This window comes from Arvicanthis niloticus, chromosome 2 (assembly GCF_011762505.2).
Source record: "Arvicanthis niloticus isolate mArvNil1 chromosome 2, mArvNil1.pat.X, whole genome shotgun sequence".
NCBI lineage: Eukaryota > Metazoa > Chordata > Mammalia > Rodentia > Muridae > Arvicanthis > Arvicanthis niloticus.
Genome location: NC_047659.1, coordinates 133228930 through 133246967, shown reverse-complemented (window position 1 = coordinate 133246967; position 18038 = coordinate 133228930). Strand labels below are relative to the sequence as shown.

General features: G+C 46.6%; 1 protein-coding gene across 2 annotated transcripts; it reads left to right on the top strand.

Moving 5' to 3' along the window:
- The first annotated feature begins 76 nt into the window (after positions 1–76).
- On the top strand, positions 77–16849 carry Tomm34 (translocase of outer mitochondrial membrane 34). Of its 2 annotated transcripts, XM_034496324.2 has the most exons (8): positions 80–214; positions 473–656; positions 4309–4408; positions 5593–5745; positions 9507–9676; positions 12012–12159; positions 15579–15705; positions 15901–16849. In XM_034496324.2, exons 1-8 carry the CDS (start codon positions 152–154, stop codon positions 16003–16005), a joined length of 1050 nt encoding a protein of 349 aa, XP_034352215.1. In that variant the 5' UTR covers positions 80–151; the 3' UTR covers positions 16006–16849. The 2 variants fall into 2 exon arrangements, with proteins under 2 accessions (XP_034352216.1, XP_034352215.1); XM_034496325.2 differs by lacking the exon at positions 473–656 and having other exon boundaries at positions 77–214.
- Positions 16850–18038: the final 1189 nt, after the last annotated feature.

Sequence of the window (18038 nt, the reverse complement as noted above, 5' to 3'; positions counted from 1 at the left end):
AGGCACGCAGCTGTAGCTTCCGGGTGGAAGCTGTTACGCACTACTAGTCGGGAAACGCCTTGGTCCCCGTTTACCAGCCCGCCCGGGATGGCCCCCAAAGTCTCGGACTCTGTGGAACAGCTCCGCGCTGCCGGCAACCAGAACTTCCGCAATGGCCAGTACGGCGAGGCCTCGGCGCTGTACGAGCGCGCACTGCGGCTGCTGCAGGCGCGAGGTAGGAACCCGCCCCACGTTTCCCTCCCGGCCTGCGTCCTCTACCCGCATCCCCGCACCGGGCCTCACGTTGGCCTAGCCTTCCTGGCTTTCCCTTCCCCGCGTCCAACCGCCGCACCAGGCCCTCCCAGGGCTTAATCCCGCGCTTCCTTCCGTCCCTGGCCGCCTAGCCGCGACCCCGTCTATCACCACCACCCCCACCCCGAGGCCAGTCGGCTGCGGGCCTTAAGGGCACGCATCCGCTGCTTCCACCCGGAAGCTGTTGCGCACTACTCAGCGGGGAACGGAGGTGGTCCCTGTTTGCCGGCCTCCCGGGATGGCCCCCAAACTCTCAGACTCTGTGGAAGAGCTCCGCGCTGCCGGCAACCAGAGTTTCCGCAACGGCCAGTACGCCGAGGCTTCGGCGCTGTACGAGCGCGCGTTGCGACTGCTGCAGGCGCGAGGTAGGAACCCGCCCCTTGTTTCCCCTCCAGGCCTGCAGGCGTCCTGCACCCGCATCAGCGCCCTGGACCTCGTGTTGATCTAGTCCTCTGGGTCTTTCTTCCCCCGCCCACCCCAGCCATCTGCCGCACCAGCCACTCCCACCACTCCCTCGCATCTTCCCCACTTTAGTACCCTACTTAGCTCTTTCTGCCTGCCTTTTAGTTGCCCTATTGGCTAATATCCTAAATTACTGAGGCCTCCCTCTGACCTTTGAGGTATAGCGCACCTGTCCTTCCCCTCAGGTATTCATTTTACAATTCAATTGAGCACCTTTTGCATACTGACTGAATGTGGCAAGATGGGGTTCTTTCAAGGATAGAACTTCCTGGTGGGCAGTTGTCTTGTGTTTGTGAATAAGTAAATGAGACCTCTAAGTTTAGAACTATTAAGACAAAGTAATGTGATAGTTGGATCCTTTAGAAAGAAAGTCATGGACGACTTCTCAAGAGATATTTGAGATGTCCATGAGAAACTCGGTGTCTACTGCATCCCAGCTGTAGAGAACCATCGGATAGACTAAGCGGCATAAGCTATTAATGAGAGTATTTAAGACATGAATAGACAAAACCTTATTGTGTTGGTGCTTTAAACCCTCCAAAGAGTCGGGATCTTATCCCCTAACCGGAAGCATTTTAAACAAAGGAACAGCACATTATCAGTGCTCCTAGCCTTTGCCCAAAGTTCCAGAAGCTTTGACTTGAGAGCAGCCTTGAATCTCGTTTTCTGTAAGTCCTCATTCTCATTTTCTTGATCAGCATTTGTTGCATATTTTTCTGTGTGTTAGATGTTACGTTTGTCTTCACAATGACCAACAAATCAACTAGACACCTGTAGATAGAGGAATTCCAAAGAATTGCCTTACTAGGATTACACAATGAAGATGTTAGACCCAGAATTTGAATATAGATTTGTCTGATTTCTGAATTCAGTTTTATTTGTGATCATGGAGTGGGGTAATGTTCGTGAGGTGGTACCCCCCTGGGACTGGAGTTACAGATGTTGTGCTCTGCCTCATATGGGTGCTGAGAACTAAACTCTGGTCTTCTGCAAGATCAGTACGTGCTTTTAACCCCTAAGCCATCCCTCCAGCCCCTTGAGTCCAAATTTTTAATCATTAGCTAGACTAATTCCTAAATCCTCCTTTTTAGAGATTTTATGGGTTGAAGCTATGCATGGGTACTCACACACCCTGTTGTTTTCTCTGGAAACCCTCTTAGGCTCCTCCCCCTATGTCAGTTCCACATCTTGAAGTTGTTGAGGACACTGAGGTGGCTCTTTTCTTCTCAGCCGACTTCCCTGAGTAAAAGCCCAGAAGCTTGCTTTTGTGTGGGTTTATTCCAAGACCACTAGAATAGTTGCCCTGCTGTTTAAATTTGCCAGATTTTATTTGTGTTCCTACTACTAATTTTCCATGTGATTATGTGGGTATTCTCTTGACTTCTCAGATCGGTTTTCTTGGCATTATAAGGAGCACAGGGAAGCCTTGTAGGAAGTCAGACTCGAAACCTTCAAATGTAGATGGACTCAGGTACTCAGAAGAGTTGAGTGAATTGCATAGGACCATCAGCTAGGAAGAGGTTCTGACAACCTTTCAATGCTTGTGCCTTACGGCAAGGATGATTTACCTTACCTCTGTATTTTTCTGGCCCAAGAGAAGAATGAAGGGAGTATAAATTTATTATGTTTATTATTCATTGTTAGTATTGAGTGAAAGATACCAAGTGTCAACATGGTATCATACTTCTGAAGCAAGTGCAAAAGGATAGGCCACGTGGTGCCCCTTGGGAAACACTTTAGTGGTACAGTACCTAATGTGTTAATGATGTGAACTAAAACAGGCAGGGCTTGAGAATTCACACACTGACTTGAAGTTTGCTGGCCTCCAGGGAAAAGGAGCATGGGGCAAAGATGAGGATGGTTGGAGCTTTAGCCATTTTGAAAGTAAAATGGAGGCTAGTGTGATGTAGGTAGTGGCTTCCAGGCCCCTTAGGGCTACAGTGAAACCTTGCTCCCTAGTAAAGGAATGAAAGAGTGGCGCTGGGGAGGTGCCCACCTGTCATCCCAGCACACAGGATGCTGGAGCAGGAGGCCAGAGCAGGCTAGCCTTCTCCACATAGTAAGATGGTACTCTGCCTGCTCCTGCCTCAGGACTGCTGAGGTTAAAGACATGCCACCATACCAGCAATTTGTTTTAAGTTTTTAAGAAAGGAAGGGGGAGGGGGAGAAAGTTTGGGAGACTGAGGCAGGAAAATTGCTAGTTCAAGGCCAACCTGGAAATGGTAGTGAGACCTCACTCAAAGGCGGTTAGACGTGGGAACAACTTATTTTGATAAAATGGTAGCTACTGGATGTCATACAGTTTAATGTCTAAATCAAATATTTCAGTAAGACCTTTGCTCTATATACCTAGGAGTTACTTGGTCCACGCTGTTTTCTCATGTTCTGTGTTTTGCTGTTTTGTGGTGTTTTATGATCCATGCTAGTGAGTAAAATGTAGTTGAAAATATCTTTAGAATGAAAATCAGAGGTTAAAAGAAAGTACAGAGTTGGAGAGTGTGGACGTGGAAGTGAATCTAGGCGAAGTTAGAGGAGGAGGAAGAGTTAATACGATCAAAACTCATTTAATGAAATTCTCAAAAAAGTGAAAATTGGGGGTCTACACAGCAGGTGAAGGCACTTGCTGAGTTCCGCTCCTTAGGCCCCGCGTGGTGGAAGGAGAGAACTGATTCCCTCTAGCTGTTGCATCTCCATAAGCATGTCTTCTTTCTGCATGTGAGCTTGTGCACACACGTGCTCACACCCAGTAAATTTTAAGAAATGAAAGTGATTACAGTCACAGTGAGAGGTTTGAGCTTCTGTGTCTGGGTAAGAGTATTGACTTTAGAGAAATGACTAATAAGTAACCTTTTGAGTAGTTCACATTTATTTTTTATTTATTTATTTATTTATATGAGTACACTGTAGCTGTCTTCAGACACACCAGAAGAGGGCATCAGATCCCATTACAGATGGTTGTGAGCCACCATGTGGTTGCTGGGAATTGATCTCAGGACCTCTGGAAGAGCAGTCGGTGATCTTAACCACTGAGCCATCTCACCAGCCCAGTTCACATTTCTTGACTGAGGTGCCCATAGTCCTGGCAGACTCAGCTCGGTTCTGCTTCTCTGGTAGAGGCTTTCCTGACTTAACTGCTCTTGAGCTTGCATTTCCCTCCAACTCTGGGTTACTCCCTCCTTCAGGCATTTGTTATTTTCCTTTTCCTTTCCCCATTGAGTCCCCATGCTTTCTGTAATAAGTTAGCCATGCACCTGAGTAATTAGAACATGGTTTTCTCTCAGGCAGAAGCCCCTGCCTTATGTTTATCTTCTTATCTGGTACCAAGTTTAATGCTAAAATGAGTGGGGATGGATGCTTAACTTCCTGTGAATGGCAGAGATTTGGTTTTCCCCACTGTTGTGATAAAAATGGTAAATGTGTTATCCTACACAACATATAAGCCTGGTTAGCCTACAAGACTCTCTGCCGCCTTCTCCCGAGTATGAGGTGCATCCCTATGCTCTGACATCTGTTTCCCAACTCATGATCTTGCTCTTCCCGCCTCCATCTGGGCAGGTTCTGCAGACCCAGAAGAAGAAAGTGTTCTGTACTCCAACCGTGCAGCGTGCTACTTGAAGGATGGAAACTGCACAGACTGCATCAAAGATTGCACTTCGTAAGTGGCCCAGGCATCCTCTGGAGGACCTGAGGGTTAGCAAAGAGCAAGCTAACTTTCTCCTGGGAGAATACCACCTTTCTCTTTTTTTACAGATAGTAGAACATGTAGGTACCATCAGGCCACTTAGAATGACAGGCTCTACTGGGTCCTTTGCAGTTTGGGCTCACTGCTTCTGTAATGGTATATGATAAGAAGTCATAAGTAGACTGTAACACCTCTGTGACTCTTGGCACATGAGGTGAGGCACAGTCACGGTGACTGACATGCTCAGGTGTTTTCCTGGGATGATGATGTGAGAAGTAAGAATAAAGGGGAAAAAAAGGGGGGGGGGAGATAATAGATGTTAACAGATTGTTTCTTGTCTAAAGAAACAAAGAGATCACCTTTAATCCCAGTGTTTAGTAGGCAGAAGCAGGCAGGTCCTTGTGAGATCAAGACTAGCCTATTCTGTATAGCAAGTTCCAGACCAGCCAGGACTACATAGTGAGACCCTGTCTCAAAAAAAGGGGGTGCGGGGCAAAGAGAAAAGAAGAAAGGACAGTCTGTCAGTAATCCGTTGTACAGAGCATTGAACAGTTTCTCTGTCTCATTCTTCAGGCTAGCCTCTGTTCATCGAGGCTAAAGTAGCATACATTTGCTAACTGGGTTCTTTGGCTAACCCTGAGTCTGGTGCTGTTCTACATGCATGGGAGGAATAGGGAGAGGCATGTTCATGGAGCCCGTGCTATTTCCTTTTTTCTTTCACAGGGTATTTACTCTGGTGGTAAGTTTACCCTTCTTCCCAGGGCACAACTGAGGTGACAAAGACTGGGATGATAAAGTGTTGGGCTGAGGTCCCGTGGCTAGTGGTAGCGTGGATAGAATGCAATCCCAATCCTAGGCTTGTTTATCCTGCTGGACCACAGTGTAGACACATGGACACATGAAACTGAGGCTCTTGGTCTTCATCTGGGCAGGGGTAAGGGGTATGAACATAGACACATACACATATGCATTTTGTTAGTGGTCATCTGCCTTCATTCCTTTCCCAATTCAGTGTAAGGTGAAAATCCCTACCTATCCTAGAGATGGTGTTTTTCTACCAGAAAGTAACTCTGATTTGCTGACTGCTCCAGGTGACTCTGAATCACTGTACTGTTGGCCCAGCAGACAGGTGACTTTTTTTTAACCTCCTGTTCTAGAGCACTGGCCTTGGTTCCCTTCAGCATCAAGCCCTTGCTGCGAAGAGCATCTGCATATGAGGCCCTGGAGAAGTACTCCTTAGCCTATGTCGACTATAAGACTGTGCTGCAGATTGATAACAGTGTGGCATCAGCCCTGGAAGGCATCAACAGGTGAACCCAGTGTGCTGCAGAACTTCCTCATGGAACCAGTACTGTTGACTGTCGTTGGCCCATTGCTTTGGCTATTTTCCAAATATGGTCCCTTTGACTGTGCTTTAAAATTTCTGTGTGTGAGTTTGTGTATACACGTAAGAGGCCATGGGTTGATATTGGGTATCTTCCTTTACCATTCCCAACCTCATTTTTTGACAGTTGCATTGAGCACAAAGCCCATCAGTTTGGCTAGACTAACTGGCCGGCAACCTCCAGAGACCCTCCTGTCTGCCTCTCCAGGGTTAGTACAGACGCACACTACTGTCACACGTAACCATGCTCAGCTTCTTATTCAGGTGTTTGATATTCAGAATCAGCCCTGATACTTAGATGGCAAGCATCTTTTTAGCTCCATTGACTTGGGAAAGGTTGGTTGGTTTGTTTTTAAACAGGGTCTCACTATGTATCTCTGACTGTCCTGGAACTCACTCTGTAGACCAGGCTGGCCATGGAGACTTGGAAAACTTGTATTTTTTCAACATAACATTTTTATTGATTTTCTGAGACTTGTACATCATGCATCCAGATCAGACTCACTTCCCAGTCCTTCCATGTGTGCCTCCTACCCAGTGGCCACCCCACCACTTCCCAGTCCTTCCATGTGTGCTTCCTACCCAGTGGCCACCCCACCTTTAAAAAAAAAAAAAAAAGAATTTTAAAATAGAAAACAGAAAGTTCAATTTGTGTTATCTATACACTCACTGGAGCGTGGTCAGACTCGGTGGCCTGCCCCTTCAATAGAACTGAGTCCTCCCTCCCACATCCCGCCAGAGCTACACTTCAGCATCCTTATCACACTGTATAGTAGTTCTTTTTGGGGAGTTGGGTAGGGGTTGTCACAGAAGCCTTTTGTGTCCCTCCTCAACTGTGTTGTCACTGATATCGAGGCAAAAGTAGCCTCCTTGCTCTTTACAGTCAGTGGGAACACAGGTCATGGGCCAGCTTGGAAAACTCTTAATGAATAAGCTCACCACAGTACATACAGAGAGTCCGCCGCTGTGCTTAGCAGGTTATGTAATGTGTTACTAGAGCTGAAGAGAGAGCGCAGCAGTTATGGATGCTTACTGTTTTGGCAGGGGACCTGAGTTCACGACTCCCAGCATGTACATTGGGCAGCCCACAACCACCTATAACTCTGGCTCTAAAGTGATCTGATACATGCATAGACATGGCACCCAGGTGGACACACTCAAGTGTAAAAACATCAGTCTGGTCTCTTGAGCCATGGCTGGTTTTTCTCTGATACATACCCTTGCTTTTGTAATTGATTGTGATTCTCCTTCATGTGGGCTGCTAAAAAGTAGTAGCCAAACTGATAGCATAATATGGTTTATGTTTGGTTTCTTGGTTGACTTTTAACGTCCAGTTTTCTCTTCAAGTCTTTTTGTCTTTCACCAAGGCTACCAGTTGTGTGCTAGCCTTTATACAAGGACTTGGGCTGCTGAACGAGGTGTGACTCCTGTCCCTGCACTGCTCTTAGCTGGAGGGTGTAGTAGTCGGTGTTACACGGGCTCAGTGGCGTCAGTGCAGTGTTTAGTATTACACGGGAGCAGCCAGCACAAGTTGTTCCGGGACAGAAGACAGGTGCTCACCTGGCTGAGAGGAAGGGGGCCATAGGGTGCTTTCTTAGTGAAGTCACAAGTGAAGCTGAGAGAAGCAACTCAGTGAGGCCAGACGCAGATGGCAGTTCAAAAAGTAGTTATGTCGTTAGGAAGCAGCTGCGGTGAGTAGTAAGGGTTGCTCACAGGAGTTTAATAAGTGAGCAGAGTTGAAGGGATTTCTGTCTGGAGTCACTTGGGAGAAATGATAAGGCAGTAAGGAGAGATACTGTCCAGGTGAGGTCCCTGAAAGAGGCAGGGATAGGACACAGAGCTTACATACTCTGTGACAGGAGAGAAGCAGAGATGACAGAACACAGGTTTATTTGGGCCCACAGTTACAGGATGCAGTCTGTCATGGCAAGCAGCAGGAGACTCAGTGCTGATACTCAGCTGATCTCCATTGTATGCAGTCCAGGACCCAAACTCAGGGAATGAATGGGTCTTCCCCCTCAGTTAACCTAGCAAGATAAGCCCTCATTGGCTTGCTCAGACTACTGTTTCTTTGGTAGTTCTGGCTCTCAAGTCAACAGTTGAGGGGTTTGTTTGGGGCTTTGTTTGTTACTTGATTTTTTGAGAGTGTTTTATCTGTGTGTATATGTGCTATGTGCATTCCTGCTGCCCTCAGAGGTCAAAGGAGCATGTGGGATGCCCTGAATTAGAGATGGTTGTTAGCCACCATGTGGCTACTCGGAACCAAACCCAAGTCTTCTGCAAGAATAATAGACACTGAGTGTCTTAGTCAGAGTCTCTATTCCTGCACAAAACATCATGACCAAGAAGCAAGTTGGGGAGGAAAGGGTTTATTCAGCTTACACTTCCACACTGCTGTTCATCACCAAAGGAAATCAGGACTGGAACTCAAGCAGGTCAGGAAGCAGGAGCTGATGCAGAGGCCATGGAGGGGTGTTACTTACTGGCTTACTTTCTTATAGAATCCAAGATTACGAGCCCAGGGATGGTACCAGCCACAATGGAGGTACCAAGGGAGGATCAACCCACCCTTGATCACTAATTGAGAAAATTCCTTACAGCTGGATCTCATGGAGGCATTTCCTCAAGGGAGGTTCCTTTCTCTGTGATAACTTTAGCTTATGTCAGGTTGACACAAAACCAACCATTACGCTGAGCTATCTCTCAGGCCCAATAATTAAGATTAATCATCAAGCACACAGGCAGGTAGGTTTTTATTTGGGGTATAAGGAAGAATGCTTTGAAAAACAAACATTAGGGAATACAGATAAGGAGAATTGGAATAACTGGGCCTGGCAGGAAAACCTCTCAAAGCCAAGTGAGAGGCTATGAGTGTGTTGTAGTTTCCGTCTGTGTGGTTTTTTATTCTTGTGACTTAGGAGCCAGGCTGTGGGAGCATCACTGACTCGTGCAGCACATGCGTGCCTGTCGGCACCAGGTGCTGGAACTGCATTAACAACGTGGACACACTGGATGAGAAGTGAATAAGGAGGAGCAGCCGGTTCTACAGGGGAGGAATGGAAAATGGAGGACATGGAGTAACACAGAGAGAGGAAGGATGTATACATAAGGGGCGGCGGGGAAGGAGCTTGCTTTGTTTTTGCAGCGCAGGGGAATCAAACCTAGTGCATTGCACAGGCTAGGCAAATGCCATCACTGAGCCACACAGCCACCCCAAGGGTCAGGAGTGAAATAAAAATGCAGAGGAAGGAGATTACCAGAGATCACAGGCCACATTAGCCTGCAAGTAGGAGCTACTGTGGCTTTTAAGATTGCTGAATGGGCTAAGATGGACACTTCAGATGAACAGTGAGCAAATTGCAAGCGTTTGCATGCTTTGAACTAGCTTCATTGAGATTTTTTTTTTTTTTTTGATTCTTTCTTGAGGATGCAAAGTTTATCCTTAACCAGTAGCAGAACACCTTTAAATCACATGTAACGACTATGCTAAGAGAGAATGCCCCCATGGTGTTGGATCTGAGGAAGAGTTGATAGACAGTAGACTACTGTGTCTCTGTTAGAGCTTGTGGGAAATACAAGTGGTGGGGGTGAAATGTTGTGACTTTGTAAAGGAGCCTCCACTCCTTGGGTGTGAAAGAGGAACAGCTTGGCCAAGCCAGACACCTGTTCTTGATCCTTGCCTTCCAGAATAACCAGAGCTCTCATGGACTCCCTGGGACCTGAGTGGCGCCAGAAGCTGCCCCCTATCCCTGTGGTGCCTGTTTCAGCCCAGAAGAGATGGAATTCCTTGCCTTCGGAGAACCACAAAGAGACAGCTAAAACCAAATCCAAAGAAACCACAGCCACAAAGAGCAGAGGTGAGCCGGGGCCGGGTCTAAGTTGAGAGTAGCTTCCAGAGACTGGCCTCATCTCCTCGTTTGTCTCCTATGGAGAGAAATGGAGTGAAAACATGAAAAGGTCTCAATGTCTTAGAGATTGTCTCCCTGACTGTACGATGATATCATCAGTGTAAAGTTTAAGTTCTGCACGGGATATGGACCTCCCGGCCTGGCACACACATACAAATACTAACTCTGATTGCTCACAGTGGTTTTGATTGCAAAAACAGAAACTTCCAACATGGTAAATTAATAACGGAAACGTATTGGCTCACAATTAACGTGTGATGTGCCAAAAACCCCATCCCACTTCACCTACCCCTCGACTTATTAGTTAAATTAAGATATTTCCCCCTCCCCCATATCTTAGCTTACAATTTCCCAGTGTTTCACAGGCTCCTATGACCAGGAAATGACATTTTGTAACTGCAAGCCCCCTCCCCCGGGACCATCCACCCATTCCCATAACCAGAAAGTGATATATGGATAGAGAACATACATCCTGGGTGACTCTGGAGAAGGGTGGGGAGAGCCAGAGCATAGCTGGACGAGCATAGCAGGAGACCATGTGCTGGGAAACTCTGGTGATGTTCCAGGAGAGCTCTCCTAGGCTAGCGAGCATCAGTGCAGACAGGGAAGTGCAGAAGGGATCATGGGTAGAGCTTTTTATCAATGAGTGAGCCCTAAGTAGTGAAGGAGGGCACTCATTACAGAGTTGGCAGAAAAATGCCTATGCAGCCATGTGAGCCTGGTCGTTGTTTCCCATTTTTCCTTAGAAGGAGATGGAAACATGCTAAGAAACTAGATGGCTCAAGGTACCTGACTCTTCTTTTGTTCTTTGAAGTCACTGAGCCAAGTGTTAACAAGCTCTGTGCTAACCAGTGTAGCACAGAGGACAGAAGTGGACCCTGAGGGAGTTCCTAGTCTAGTGAGCAAATAGATCTTGGAAACTGATTTAAAGTACATGGAGGAAAAGCGAGTGCCATAGGATTGTTGATGTTTCGGAAGTTTAAACACAGGGGCAGGTGATAAAAGTACTGTCTTGAGTGGACCTTAAAGGATGAGGTTATTCGGGAGGAAACTTGGAGGCAGAGACAGTAGGAAGGAGCTGCATGGGTAAACAGAACTGCAGAGAGGGGCACTGCAGAACCCGGGCGGAGCTGAGTGCACACAGCCACTTACTGGGCTGCTTCTAAGGACTCAGGCTCTGTGCACAGGAGTGTTTGCTGCACTGTTGTATAATAGCAAACCAAAGCCAGAAATTGCCAGGTCACCACAAACAGGACAGGGGACAAATCTTTCCTGGAATTTTGGAAGTGAAAATGTATCAACTACAGGTCTATATATTAGCACATACAAATCTCAGAAGTAGAACATTGAGAGGAAAGTAACCAAGCCATGAAAGACTATGAGGGACTTGTTTGTTCAATGAGGCTCCATGGCAAGTGGCTTATAAATGCTGTTGTAGCCATAGATGGAGATAGATAGGGAGGGCGGGAAGGAGGGAGGAAGACTTAGCTTAAGTGAGGGACAGGGAAACACAGAATGAGAAATTCTAGTTTCTTTCAAGGGTGGGTGGGCTAGGGAGGTTCCTAAACAGGGGATGACTTGGCACACTGACTTATTCCTACAGCCTTGTCCTGGGTTGTAAACACTGTTTTACATGGATAGTTTTTAAAGATGAGAAATGGTGCTGTGGGACCAAGACTGGGGCAATTAATTGGAGCTGCACAGTGAAGGACCTTAAAACACTGTGGTGAGGCCGCTTGGGTTCCCTAGTTCTCTGCTCTCTCCCCTTAAGGGCTGGAGCAGCACTGCATGTGGCAGGTAAAAGTAGATACTTACAGGCTGAGTGCAAGGTAGAACAAACCCTCTTCAACCCTTTGCTGAAACCCAGAAGCCAGTCCTTTCTGTACTAGGCCACTCCTCAGGAAGTTTGTAGGCTGCTGTCCACTTGCTGCGTATTTTTCTCAGATCTGATGCTAACATAGCCCTTTGCACTGGGGAGAAACCAAGGTACTGAAGTTAAGTAGGTCATTCCAGCTACCCTGTGGCAGTCCCATGAGGAAACCTCACTTGCTTTTTATCATGTATGTAATATGCATGTGTAAGTGTGTTTATAAGTCTCCGTCCTCTTCTAATGAAAAGCTTTAATCGACTAGAAGCCATTAATTAGGGGACTCAGTAATCAGGAAGAACGCTCCACAGCTGCCCAAGCAGTCCCTGACTTGGAAGGGACTATGCTGAGGAGATCTCACTGATCTCATGTGAGCACCTGATCCATGGTTTTTTCCTCTTCTGAATTTGTGTCTAGTGCCTTCTGCTGGGGATGTGGAGAGAGCCAAAGTTCTGAAAGAAGAAGGCAATGAGCTTGTAAAGAAAGGCAACCATAAGAAAGCTATTGAGAAGTACAGTGAAAGCCTCTTGTTTAGTAGCCTGGAATCTGCCACATACAGCAACAGGTATCTTCTGCACAGCTGCTGGCCTTGGGGACTTCAGAACATTTGACCCTCTGAAGGCTGGGATGTAGCTCAGTGGGAGAATACTTGCCTACCATGGGCCGTGGGGGTTGGGATGTAGCTCAGTGTACTTCCTTGCTTACACAGACTCCTAATAATGGAGGGGTTCGGGTCCTTTTCAGGTAGTCGTGTGCATTTCCACCTACCTCAGGACTGCAAAACAGGGTTTAAAGGGGACTTAAAGAGATGCTAAATGGTAGTCTTCATTGTCCTAAATTTTTATCCCAGAATTTTGAGCTTGCAGTGTCAACACAAACTTTCTACCCTGCTTTCCATCCTGTGGCTGCTTTAACTCACCTGTTTCTGGCAGTTCTGGACAGTGAGTGGAGTTAAGGTTAGGGAACGGGTCTGGCTGTCTGGCTGGAGCAGGAGGAAGAGTGCATTCTGGCTGAGTACAGACCTGTCTGTGGGCCTGTCCAGCTTTACATCAGGAACTGATGTTGGGAAGCACTGAGAATAGAGGCACAGGAACACAGGGCACCATCCCTGCTGTGGGGAACCCTCGGCTATACGCTGATGCTCAGGAAGCATAGGTGATAGAAGGTGTTACTGTCTGAGCTCTGACCAGCCATTAAAATGGTGGTAACAGAACCAGAATCTGCTCCTGTGAAATCAGGTAGTTTATTTTCAGAAGCTTGATCCAGTCAGCAAGAGGCTGTGTCTAATCAACACACTTGCTACCCACATGTGCTTAGTAGTCTACTTAAAACATCTTTAATCTGGGAGCTGGAGAGAGGGCTAAGAAGTAAAGAGCATTTGCCACTCATGTGAGGACCCAGGTTCGATTCCCAGCATTGTATTAAGCAGTTCACAGCTATAGCTTCCATTCCTGAGGATTCAGTGCCCTCTTCTGGTCTCTACAGACACCTGCCTGTACCTGAGTAGTGCCCATAAACACATGCAGGCACACATTAACAGTACACCTTTTCAAAACCTGTTTGATCTGATAGAAGAAGTTCATTGTTCCTTCATAAAAACATTAGGGAAAAATGTGTTTCAAGCCAGGTTTGTGTGTGTGTGTTTTAAGCTTACTTAAACTCGCTTGCCACACAAGTCTGGAAACCTGAGCCCACATTTAATAAAGTGGGGAAGGAAGGCCTAACTACACAGAGCTGTCCACTCAGCTTCATCTGTGTGCCGTGGCCTCACTACACAGAGCTGTCCACTCAGCTTCATCTGTGTGTCATGGCATGCGTGCCTACATGAACATATGCATACACAGAGACAGTATTTTTTTTTTTAATGAAGAAAACTTGAAAGCATGTTTCAGAGGTGATTTGGTCCACATACTGAAATCCTCCTACAGGGTCTGAGGCAGCTTTCTTCAATGAGCCGTGGCAGCCATGTCCACAGGAGGTGATACAAGTAGATTCCGCTCACTTAGATTTGGTTTTACTTTTTAAGAGTTAAAAAGAGAACTTTTAGTTTTAAATTTTAGATAAAAATTGGGCCTGTGGTTTTCTGAGCTGACTGGACCAGGGTACCTCTTTTTGTTAGGTTAACTTGTAAGGAAAGCCTGTGGCCCACTTGCTCCATGTTTGTGGCATCAGCCCCCTGCTGTCCCTACGCTTCTTGACCTTGGTGCTGCTGGACACCCATTAGCCTGTACTCCTAAAACACAAAGTACTTTTACTATACCTAGGAAGAGTCTTTGTTTAAACACTGCTCTTTAAGCAAATATATCTGGGCCACAGTGTTACTCTCCCTCCTCCTCAGTTAACTTCCCTCTCTGCTCACTTAGACAATGGCCTTTCCTCTTGGGCAGGATGGGGGCTGTGAGGAGGGTGCAGTGCTAGGCACCATACTGAAGCCTCGTGCGTGCTGGGCCGGCGCTCTGCTACTGACCCGCACGCCCAGCCCCACTTGGATTTGTGTCTTGTGTTTGTTTTTAAGTTGTGATGATGATTTCCAGAGTTTGTCAGGAAAAAAAAAAATTAAGATAGCACAGCATTTAGTTTATAATAAAGTGTGGGGGGAAGATATCATTCAATAAATAAATAACAAGTTCTTCCTCTCTTTATTCTAAAATAAACTCTTAGAAGAGTACAATTTCAAATGTAAGAACCAAAACAGTTGCAGAACATATGAGCTGATTGCCATACAGTGGAAGGAGAGCCCTGCAGAAGTTCTTAAGGATAAATCGGATAACTTAGCTTTTATAACATTAAAATGCCTTGTGAAAGATGTTCAGCTTTTCATGTTTATAGAAACTAAAAACCAGAAGAAAAAACTAAGGTAAAGTACATTAGCTACCATTTTCTTGCATCTTAACAGAAATTAAAATTTGAGGCCCAGAATTGATAAAATTGTAGGAAAAGAAGCTCTAGGTAACTTCTTGAGAGTGCCCGGCAGTGGCGGTCGGAATTTGAGCTGTCAGGATCGCTTGGTCCTCACCGCAGTAGTCTGTAGCACTCGCTGGAAACAGTGGAGATACATGCAGAGCAGGAATTGCTGAAACAAATAACGCCATGTCCAACTGTCGAGTGTTCTTATCCACTCAACAGTGAGGGAAGAGGAGTGCGCAGAGCTGAAAGGCTTCCCTCTAGTCCTCAGACTTGAAGGATGGAAATACACGGGGTATTTTGCACATTGTATTATAAGGAATTTCAGAGTACCTTGAACACCTGTCCATCCACCACCTAAATTCTCCAGTAGTTACATGATGCTGGGGACCCTATCCAGTGCTTAGCATAGGCCTCCATCTTACTGTTGATATGTCCCAAAGGAATTGCTTAATCTTTACACTTTACCCCTGAAATGTCAGCATGTTAATTAGTGTTAATTAGTATTTCATACTCGTGCATTTGGGGTTTTTGGGGGGTTTTTTTTGGGGGGGGTTGTTTTTTTTTTCCATCTGCTGAGGGGAAGGTTTTGGGAAACTTTTCTTTGTTTAAAAAACCTGATACAGGATGATGAGTGGCGGTATTATGCAGGGGCAGGCTCTAGGTTTGTGCAGACTCACTGCCCCTCACTGGTACCATCACCTTGGGCAAGTCCCTTGCCTCCAGAGCCAACTATGAAAAGCTTCTAGCTGTAGCATCTTCAGAAAAGGGTAGGGAACTGGAGAAATGGCTCATCAGTTAAGTGGACTGGCTGCTCCAGGGGACCGGTTCCAGTTGTCAGTACTGACATGGTGGCTCAGAGCTGCCTCCAGCTCCAGAGGCTCCAACACCTGTTCTCCATGGGCCCCAGCACATGTGGTGGTCACATGCGCACAGTGTCGAGAGGCGGGGCTAGAACTGAGATGATTGAAGGGAGAGAGCAGCAGCACAGAGCAGGTGTTTAGCAAATCAGGTCATTCTCCAGCTTGCTTGGGGGGATCCACAAATAACTGAACTTCTGCAATGGTCTTTCTGCATCAGAGCGCTCTGTCATCTGGTCCTGAAGCAGTACAAGGAGGCAGTAAAGGACTGCACAGAAGCCCTCAAGCTGGATGGGAAGAATGTAAAGGCATTTTACAGACGGGCTCAAGCCCACAAGGCACTCAAGGTAAAGAGCCCTGCCCAGACACCCAGGCCTAGCTAGAGGTTTATGCTGGTGCTGGCTCTTGGTTTATCAAGTGATGCAGCACTTCTGTGTTCCTTCTCCCAAGCCCTGGGAAAGCTCCATTCTCCTGCATCAGCAGCTGTCCCCTCTACCCCTGGTTCTCTAGATCCCTGCCCCAACTCCTTTTCTCTTTTATAGGACTATAAATCCAGCCTTGCGGATATTAGCAGCCTCCTACAAATTGAACCTAGGAATGGCCCTGCACAGAAGTTACGGCAGGAAGTTAACCAGAACATGAACTAAACCATAGAGGGCAACAAGAACCCTGTCCTTGACCTCCCCGGAGAAGCTAGGGCCTCCCCTGCATCTGCCCCAATACCCAGCATGCCACCAAGGGAGTGCAAAATTAACCCCACTTTGACTCCTTGGAGAGGTAGCAGCCTTCCACCTGAGAAGTTTTGCTGGTTCAGATTAAGTCCATTACAGATAAGCACAGGACTCTTTTTTTTTCTTCCTTCCCCCCCCCCCCCACCCCCCCGAGAAAGGTCCCCACTAGAGTTAAAAAGAAGTGTGAAGCCACAGCCCTGGCCTCATCCGCTTGCTTCTGCCTGGCCCTTGTCAACAGAGTCCCTGACCCAGATATGTGCAGACTGGGTGCCTTGTGGCTTCCTATGACACCATGCCTTTGCAGTTCACCTGAACTGGGAGAGTAGCATTGATAGGCTAAAAGTGCTTGCTTACCTATACCCACAGCAGCCTGTTGAGCTGGTTCTCCAAGGCTGCCATCTCCCCAAGGGGACAGCTGCTATCTGCACCCTGTCCTTGGCACAGTGTCCTGTGTTGAGCCCCAGTGCCTTTAGTCCAGGCCCTTTGTGGGAAGGCAGAGCCTAACCCTTAGAGGCTCTGTGCTGTTGCCTTCTGTATGAGCTACCTACACTGTTCAAAGAGCCCATATTCCTCCTGGGATGGGGAGAGAGGCCTCCTTGAGATTCGTGTCCCTCCAGTCTGAGCAGGAACTTAACCTTTTCCCCCAGCAGCAGCCCCTCAGGCTTCTTCTTTGTTTTGTTGTGTTGTTAATATGTTGAAGTTAATTGAACTGATTTTATTGAAGTGTGTGTTGCTGTTGCATTAAAGGTTTTCTTCTGTATAGCCGGCTCTTGTGCATTTCTTTATACCTTCTCGGTTTTGCGCCTGCAACTTGGTCGTGGCAACAGTTGACTGTAACACACAAGACAGAAAGCAAGGCAAGCTAGATCTTACACATACTTTTCATACTACTGAATTTCAACCCTGTAAAAGAAATGTTACATTTTTAAATATTTCCTGAATAAGATAGGGAGTGATCTATGAAAGAAACAGCTACTGGTTCTTGGACATTGATGTATTTATTAAACAAACTTTTTGAACAGCCTAAGCATGTGTATAGTCCAAGAGAAGCAGGATATACAGTCCCTGCTCTCTGAGAAATGGCCCTATGAGAGAGAAGACAAGAAGTTATTCAGATAATGAAGGAATATTCAGCAGTCAGATGTCTTGTCTGCCTCCATGAAGTTTGCATTTTCAGGATAAATGTCCCCTGGAAAGGAGAGCTTGAACTGAATTCAGAAGAGAAGCCTAAGCTGGGGCTATAGCTCAGTGGTAGAGCATTTGCCTAGCATGCACAGTGCCCCGGGTTCAAGCTCCTGCACCACAAAAAGTAAAGGGAAAAGTTACCAAGTGTGGAGATCTGTATAGAGGGTCCTCAAAAGGTACCCATAGTTCCTGAGCTACATAGAACCTGTCTCAAAACTCATACCCATCTGGCAACCATAGGGTTGCCACCGCTTAGCTACAAAAATCTCAAGGAAGCATGTGCTAGAGACACCTACATGTTTATTCTGACAGCAGTCCCAAGCCAAATAACCATCAGCAGTCGAATGGCTAAGATACAGTGAGCAGAAGGGTCTCTTTTAGGAACATGTGCGCTACAGTACAGGTGTGGGCATGAGAGAACACCTTTGTGGAGTTGTTTCCATCTTGACATGAGTTCCAAGGATCAAATTTAGGTCACCAGGTTTCTGTGTCAAGCGCCATCACCTGGTGGATTATCTCTCTGGCCCATACAGTAGAGTTTTATTTGGCCATAAAGAATGGAATTCTTTGCAGGAAAATGGATGGAGCTGGAGATCATGTTAAGCAATTAAGCCAGATTCAGACTAATACTGCATGGTTTCTTATGTGTGGAATCTAGATTTATCCATAGGTGTGTGTGTGTGTGTGTGTGTGTGTGTGTGTGAAAGAGAACATTTGGGAAGAGGGGCAGGAGGGTGTATGTGTGTGTGTGAAAGAGAACATTT

Excerpts from the sequence above, each read along its gene's own strand:
- Tomm34 (XM_034496324.2), top strand. The coding sequence starts at position 152 with ATGGCCAGTACGGCGAGGCCTCGGCGCTGTACGAGCGCGCACTGCGGC. Across the intron at positions 215-472 it reads GCGGCTGCTGCAGGCGCGAG|CTGTTGCGCACTACTCAGCG; the intron begins GTAGGAACCCGC and ends TCCACCCGGAAG. Across the intron at positions 657-4,308 it reads GCGACTGCTGCAGGCGCGAG|GTTCTGCAGACCCAGAAGAA; the intron begins GTAGGAACCCGC and ends CCATCTGGGCAG.